Source organism: Cajanus cajan, chromosome 11, assembly GCF_000230855.2.
Source record: "Cajanus cajan strain Asha chromosome 11, NIPB_CcT2T_4, whole genome shotgun sequence".
Taxonomy (NCBI): Eukaryota; Viridiplantae; Streptophyta; class Magnoliopsida; order Fabales; family Fabaceae; genus Cajanus; species Cajanus cajan.
Window position 1 is genome coordinate 2,219,212 of NC_138527.1, and position 8,657 is coordinate 2,227,868.

The 8,657-nt window shown below is 31.1% G+C and overlaps 1 protein-coding gene across 1 annotated transcript; it reads left to right on the forward strand.

The window, feature by feature from the left end:
• The first annotated feature begins 2,289 nt into the window (after positions 1 to 2,289).
• On the forward strand, positions 2,290 to 6,811 carry LOC109805400 (putative metal-nicotianamine transporter YSL7). Its single transcript, XM_020367457.3, has 6 exons — positions 2,290 to 2,880; positions 4,161 to 4,324; positions 4,427 to 4,524; positions 4,632 to 4,766; positions 5,104 to 5,293; positions 5,516 to 6,811. The coding sequence occupies exons 1-6, from the start codon at positions 2,556 to 2,558 to the stop codon at positions 6,638 to 6,640; spliced, it is 2,037 nt and encodes a 678-aa protein (XP_020223046.1). The 5' UTR covers positions 2,290 to 2,555; the 3' UTR covers positions 6,641 to 6,811.
• Positions 6,812 to 8,657: the final 1,846 nt, after the last annotated feature.

Genomic DNA, 8,657 nt, shown 5'->3' on the forward strand with positions numbered 1-8,657 from the left:
CAATTACAAATGCATTCTCTTAGGATTTCCCATAGGAACCCATGGAGATCTTAAAATTATACATTTATATTTAAATATGAGAAAAGTAACAGAAGAAACATATATAATTAGGAAAAATCCCACGTACATGAGCATACAACAAACAACAAACATAGGATTGGAAGCCAATCCCACTACCCAACATACATTCCTACACCTAGAGTAAGGTTTCTCACTCCTCCCTTACCTTGATAAGCAGGAGCTGAAACTAAAACCGGATCTTGTTGGCCTCCTCCTCTAGGTTCCCCTTTAGAATTCTTTCTGATACATGCTTCGAGAGGGTTAGCCCTGGCTATCAAGATGAGCTAAATGGTCACACCAGTGTACTATGCCAAAAGGGAATTTAAAAGGTCTTTAAAGAGTGTAAAAGAAAATAGGTTAGAAGTGAAAAAAATGCGTTTTTGGAGTGCCAGAATGTTCTATTTATAGGCATTAGATGTGGCCAGAATGGCCCATTTTAAATCCGGAACGGCCCGTTCTAGACTCATGCGTCATACGTAAATTTTACATCTAGAACGACCTGTTCCAAAACTAGAACGACCCGTTCTGAAATTACATATTACCTACAACAACCATGTTTGGAATGGCCCGTTCCCGAAGTGGGACGCCCCGTTCTGGAATCGCGTATTACTCATAAAATCATGTGTTGGAACGACCTGTTCCAGTCCATGATTTAAAGGCCATTTTAATAGTTTGGACCAGTCCATTCCAGTTTGGAAACGGCCCATTCTGGGCTACTAAAAAAATCAAAATATTATCAAAAATAATTTTCATAAATATTTATTATTAAAATACTTATAAATATTAAAAACCTTTAAAACATTCTATAAAATCCAATAAAATATCTATAAGAAAATAACCTCCATAAATATAAAAATAAACAATAATTAACTATTATACCAGTAGAAAATTCGGGATGTTATATATACCACCTAGAGTTATTGTATTTCTGCCATAGACCTTGTACGTGTACTAATATCGTTTAAATTATCAAGAGTTGACTTTGATAAATATTTCCTACTTTTAATATCTTCTATTATGAAAACAGTGTAATTAAAATTATATATATAAAGTTTACACCACTCACAATCGTAAATTACTAATACTAATAGAACTCCAATAGAAGATTTTAGAGAGAATAAAACGAATAAAAAAAATATAAATAAAGGAGATAAAAAGTCAAAATTCAAAACATTTATTTTAAATCTTCACAATTTTCAACCCTCAAATGTTATAATTAATAATTGACAAGCACAAAAGAGACGAATAAAACCCAAAAATAATAAAGATAAGGAAACACTGAGTTCAAGAGAGACAACGTTAACCCCCTAAATTCAAATATATGAAATTTCACAAATTATTAAACATTAATATTGTGGTTCATCAAGTTATTTATCACAGTCATACATTGCATATAGAACAATCTACAACAAATCTAATTGATGGGCCAAGAAATAACTTCTCCATAGAGTGGTCAAGTGTCTCAAATCAACATAAAATTATCATATTAGTTTAATTCAGCTTAGTTAACTATTAGTTTAGTTTTATATAATTATTTGAATATCTTTATATTAAAAAGTGATATTTTACTCATAAAAAAAGTAGTTAAGAGAAAAGATTTCACTAAAAAATAAAAAATATCATATTAGTTTAATTCAATTTTTTTTGGTTCATTCCTAGAGTATCTACCGCCGATAGCAGTGACTAATCTCTTCGCAATGAGGGAGGCACCTCAAAGGGTGGGATAGATCTCTTCGCTACGAGGGAGGCACCTCAAAGGGTGGGATAGCTAGCCCCAAGATTTAACGCAGCTGCATACATAAGGCAGAATTCGAACCCCTGACCTTACTTAAGCGTGGATCAACCCCTACCGCTGAACCACACATTTGGAGTTTTAGTTTAATTAACTATTATTTTAGTTCTAAATAGTTATTTGAATACCCTTAGACCAAAGTAATACTTTTTATTCATGGAAAATATGTAACTTAAAAAGAAAGATTTCACTAGAAATGGTCAATAAAATCTCTTCACAGATTTTAGATATATTATGAATACATCACACCAATAACATAATTAAAAATAATAATATTTTAATTCTTAAATACAATATAACCATTATTTTAAAATAAAGAGAGAGATCGGTTCAACGGGCGATGAATGAGATTTGGTAACTTTCCAAGTAGACCATTGCATTTTATGATACACGTATCCTCCCACTAACCAAAGTAATTTAAAATGAAAATTTTCCTAATCAAGAATATAACCATTTCGTAGTGTCTATCTTTCTCATATAGGAACCCCTTGATTCTCTTTATCAAAATTTGAAGTATTTTTGGAAAATTCGCCTGTCTTATTTGGTCATCATCATAGAGTAATTAAGAGCCTTGATTCTCTAGATTTTCCATTATTAAATTTGCACCTTACTTGCCTCAAATTTAGCCCCGAGTCACTACACATGAAATTGTGAGAGAAAGTGAACATTCATAGGATTATAGTTTGGTGAGAGGTAGAGAGACATGGAAGAAGATGCTGGTAACTTGAAGGGTGAAGAGGCATTCAGGAAAACAAGGGTGCCACCATGGACAAATCAAATAACAGTGAGATCAGTGGTGACAAGCTTTGTCCTAAGTGTGATTTTCATCTTCATTGTGTGCAAGCTCAACTTCACAACAGGGATCATACCATCCCTCAATGTAGCTGCAGGCTTGTTGGGGTTTGCAGTGATCAAATCCTACACTACACTCCTCAACAAGTGTGGCCTTCTCAAACAACCCTTCACTCGCCAAGAGAACACTGTCATCCAAACTTTCGTTGTTGCGTCTTCTGGAATCGCATTCAGCAGTGAGTTTTTTCTGCTTAATTCCTTGGTAACCCTTCATTTCTGTCATATTTTGTAACACATGTTAATAAAGTATGAGATAGTTTCAAAGTTAACTTACATAACGTAGCATTTCATACTTGTCGTTGCAAAACAAATGAAAATGATTTTATGTATATATATAGAGAGATAAATGGACACTCAATTGAGATTTTTGCATGAATTTTTTTAAATTTCTCACCAACAAAATCTCACCCTCCTTCTTTTCATATTTAATGTCTTTCTTTTGTCTTTAATTTATGGCTGTGATTTCACTCCACAAAATTCATGAATACACATAACCAACACATGCAAAGTATCGGTTCTTCTTTCTTTTGGCCAAAGGGGTAATCGATTATAAAAGAATTTTTTTATTTATTTACTTCCAGTTTATTGTTGCCCTTCTGTCGAAAGTTTCAGTGAGGAAAATTGATATAATTTTTTTCTTATAAGAATTTGCCTTTATTTTCTATTTTTCCCAAAAGGTTTATCGACAATTTGTGATTTAAAATTATTTTTACATCTTAATTTGAAAAGTATCTCGTTGAATTGACGGAATGAATCTTAATTTTATATAAGAAAAAGGTAAGTGTTTGTTTATCGTCACTGTCACGTTCTATTTACAGCCTATAAAGCAAATTTAGTCTAAAATACCAATCTTCTCTGCAATGAGAATATACCCTTGCATAATAAATTTTAATTAAATGAAAATTGATACATTGGAATAGTAAGAAATTCCTTTGAACTATTTCTTTCCCTAAGTGTTCATTACTAAACATTCGGTTGACCTACTGATTGGAGAATTGGAAAAAGTACATAAAGATTTAGGTTGATTTTCGATTTAAAAAAAATGTTCTTAATTAAGGTGTATTTAGCTTAGGTGGAAAACTAGATTGTTTATTGGGTCATGCCTCATACAACTAGATTTAAAAGTAGCAAATACAAAGTGTGGGGTTGTTGGAAAAATAAACTCACAAGTTGGAGAGCAATAACACACGGGTAAATATACAAAGCAAGAGGTTTCAAATTGCATTTTGGCAAATAACTCAACTCAGTACTCTTAGGCTGAAGCCAACATTGCAAGTTCTTTCCTTACACTCTCTTCCATATAGGAAGACTTGGACAGGTCCAATCATAGATTCCAACATGGTACAAGGAAACATTGATGATACAAGGAAACACCCTCTTGCAGAAAGCCCAATAACGAGGGAAAAAAAAGATCTTGTTAATTTGTTGCATAAAATTTAGTCTGTCTTGTGAATAGGTGGAACTGGAAGTTATCTACTTGGGATGAGCCCATACATTGCTTCTCAAGTTACTGAGGGCAACACACCAATCAATACAAAGAAACTCTCCCTTGGTTGGATGTTTGGTTTTCTCTTTGTTGTTAGCTTTGTGGGTCTCTTTTCCATTGTGCCTCTAAGAAAGGTTGGTAGAAACAAACCAAAAAATAATTGTGCAACTGACCCTTCTCATATGTAAATTTGATTACAGTTTAATGAACTTAAAGTTTCAATTGGCATTTCACAGCTGATGATTTTGAAGTACAAACTAACATACCCGAGTGGAACTGCCACGGCACTTCTTGTCAATAGCTTACACACACCCAAAGGAGCAAAGCTAGCAAAGTAAGTACCAGTGCAATTAATTTGCATAAACGGATAGTACGTACACCACGATAAACTGTTTTTGCATGTTTGTGATAAACTTCACCTTATCATTACTTTGAAAACAGAAAACAGGTTGCTTTGCTCTTCAAAAGCTTTTGTGGAAGCTTTACATTTGCTTTTTTCCAGTGGTTTGTCACTGCAGGAGATGGTTGTGGGTTCAGCACTTTCCCCACTTTTGGTATCCAGGCTTACAGTAAAAGGTATGCATATACATCTTACATCCTAATGTGTCTTATCTTCTGTAATTTAAGATTGTTCGGCATGTGATTAGAAATTAATTTCAATAAGATTATATATATTTCTCTAAGTTGACATTATAAAATCTTTTACAATAATAATGCATCAAATTTAAACTCTTACTAAATACATTTCTCAAAACCAACTATCTTTAGAAGGGTCTCTCCTTTTAATCAAGTTTCTTCCATTCAACTTGAACTCGAAAACTTGTCCAGTTCCAATTAATCAAAACAACAACTATTTGGTTGTTTCTGCAGTATTTAATTGATAAAGACAATAATCTGACTACAAAATTTACAGGTTCTACTTTGATTTCTCATCTACCTATGTTGGAGTTGGAATGATTTGCCCCTACTTGATCAATGTATCTTTGCTTCTCGGAGCTATAATTTCATGGGGTATTCTATGGCCCTGGATTGAGCAGAAGAAAGGAATCTGGTATAGCGCAGAGCTACCTGCTAGCAGTCTAAGTGGCCTCCAAGGATATAGGGTACACATATATCCACTTAGCAACACGTATTGTTCATAATCTGTATGCATGTTTAAAATTTGTTTACTGTTTGAATATAAGTTAAAAATATGTTTGAGAGTGTGTTTACTAAAAATAATATTTTCTAATAAAGAAACTGTGAAAAGTACTTCTAAATTTGTATCAACAGACATTATTTCAAATTGTAGAACATTACTAATTGTAAAAAAAATCTATGAACAGGTCTTCACAGCAATAGCTATGATGCTTGGTGACGGTCTTTACCATTGCATCAGCATGCTATTACGAGTTGCCTATAGTCTTGCCTCCCAATATGTTAAGTCAAAAGGGTCATCATCCTCTGTAAAGCCTGAAGATGTTGATCAAAACTCAAGTGATGATAACGTCGACACTCAACGTCGAACCGAGTATTTCTTGAAAGATGAGATACCCTCTTGGGTTGCAATCACTGGCTACATTATCCTTGCAGTTATTTCCATCATAACCGTGTCACAAATCTTTCCTCAACTGAAATGGTACCATGTACTCATATCTTACCTTATTGCTCCTGTCCTTGCCTTTTGTAATGCCTATGGATGTGGCCTCACTGATTGGTCTTTGGCATCAAACTATGGCAAAGTTGCCATCATTATATTCAGTTCATGGGTTGGCCTAGCCAACGGAGGCATAATTGCTGGCCTTGTATCATGTGGTGTCATGATGAGCATTGTTTCAACAGCTTCTGATTTGATGCAAGACTTCAAAACGGGGTATCTCACCCTTGCATCTCCTAGGTCCATGTTCATGAGCCAAGTTTTGGGGACAGCCACGGGTTGCTTTATGTCTCCTTTGATCTTTTGGTTCTTCCACAAGGCCTACACAATCGGTGACCCTCTAGGCTCTTACCCTGCACCCTATGGAGAAGTGTACCGTGGGATGGCCCTTATTGGAGCAAAGGGTTTCTCTTCTCTTCCCAAACACTGTCTTCAACTAGCCATCACGTTCTTTTGCTTGGCTGTGTTTATTAACATAGTGCATGATTTGTTGGTGCAATATGAGACCAAGTATAGGATACATAGGTTTGTTCCAAACCCCATGGCCGTGGCCATTCCATTCTATCTTGGTGGGTATTTTGCTATTGACATGTGTGTTGGGAGCTTGATATTGTTTTTATGGGAGAAAAAGAACAAACACAAAGCAAAGGATTATGCTCCTGCCTTGGCATCTGGACTCATATGTGGTGATTCTTTGTGGAGTGTTCCTGCTGCTATACTGTCTCTTGCTGGAGCCAACCCTCCAATTTGCATGAAGTTCTTATCTAGTGCTGTCAATAAGAAGGTTGACACCTTCTTGAGTGGTGGTTCTTGATGCTGCTTTCATTGGATGATGATGTTTGTTTGAAGTAAAGGGAAGTTCCAATATTGTGTATGGATTTCTTATTACATAATTTCTCTTTTATCAATAAAAATTATGGAAGATCAGATGAACCAGGAAAAGAAGACCAGATGAATAAAAATTATGGAGACTTGGGTTTGTAAATGTCCGTATTGCATTCTTTTCATTTTTTTTTATGTATTATTTTTATTGTTTTAATTAATTTTTAATCTTTATAATTTTTTGAACTTTATTTTTTAGTTTGTATAATTAAAAATATTTTTTTTTTGTACATATGATTTTTATTTTTTTAATCTCTATAATTACATTATTTTTATTTTTATGTTTTTTTTATAAAAATAGATGAAAATGGAACTAAAATGATATTTATTATAAAGATTAAAATGGGATCTTTTTAGTTATAAAGACTAAAAAGTAAAGTTTATGAAATTTTAGGGACTAAGGGTTGGACAAACAATTTATTTAGAATCTTAATTAATAAGCTCTTATGTAATATAATGTTATAAGTGTTTAAAATTTAATAAGTTGGTGCATTTAGATATACATGTTAACAAGTATTTATATCATTTTAAAGTATTTAAATGTATCATTATTTAAGAATTTATAAGATATCATCTCATTTCAAAAATTAAAAAAATAATAATAATTTTGACTGGAAATAAAATATAAAAAAAATATTAAAAAAAACTAAATAATTTTTAAAAATAATATTATACATCACAATAATCTTAAAAAGGATAAAAAAAAAGTTACTAGTCACCATTCAATTGATTTTAGTTTATAAAAAATGAAATTAATTATAAAATATAAAAAATTAATTATATATAATCATGAAAAAAAATTAAGAGTCATAAATTTTAAAATTAACAATCATTTATTTACATTTTTATAAAATAATGATTTAAAAAATTATTGTATAAATATCGAAAACAAAATTATTTCAAATATTTTATTTTAGAGAAAATAAAATTAAAAGGTTTTATTTAATAATAAGAGAATGTAGATTTTGGGAGAAAAATATAGAAAAAAAATTAAAGAAGAGAAAATAATAAAGAAAAAAAACTTTTAGAGAGAAAAATAATATTTGAAAATTACAAATCCTAGAAATCATGATTTTAGGAAATAAAAATATGTTTGGTTACTCATAAAAGTTTATGGGAATATTCATACATATTATTGGAATTAAAAATTTTCATGTTTGATTACAATAGTATATTCCTGAGTTTATAATTTTTTTATAAAAATATCCTTTATTAAAATAAACTCATTATATATATATATATATATATATATATATATATATATATATATATACTTAAATCTTATTAATAATATGATATTAAACTATTTTAAATAGTTGAAACCTTATTAAAATTATTAAATACATAATTCAACAAAAAAAAATAGAAAATAAAAATGCTACATTATAATTAAGAAGAATAAAAATATATTATTTTATTTCATTCAAATAAAAAATAAAAAATAAAATAAAAAGTGTTAACAAACACCATTAAAATATATAAAAAAATAAATTTTAATAATATTATTAAAATTGACAAGATCAATAAATAATGAGATACAAGAGAAAGAAATAGAGATATAAGATCGAGAGAGGGGGAGTGAGAGAGAGCAAAAGAGAGAAATGGAAAAAGAGAAAGAGAAGAAGAGAGAGAAAGACAAAGAAAGAAGGGAAAGGGAGAGAGGAAAAGAGAGGGGGAGTGAGAGTGTGAGAAAGAGAAAGAGAGGGCAAAAGAGAAATAGAAGGAGAGAGATTTTTTTTTTAAAAAAAAGATATTGTTTTCTATTTATATACATAAAACATTTTTCCTTACTAAGGAAAGTTGGATTGTCACCTTCAATGGGAATGTTCTTGTGAAAAAGTGGAATAAAAATGGTTCTCAAGAAATTATATTCCTAGAAATCTTTTTTTTTTTTTAAGAAATAGCTATCAAACATTGAAAATTAAGATTCTCAATTTAAGATTTTTAGG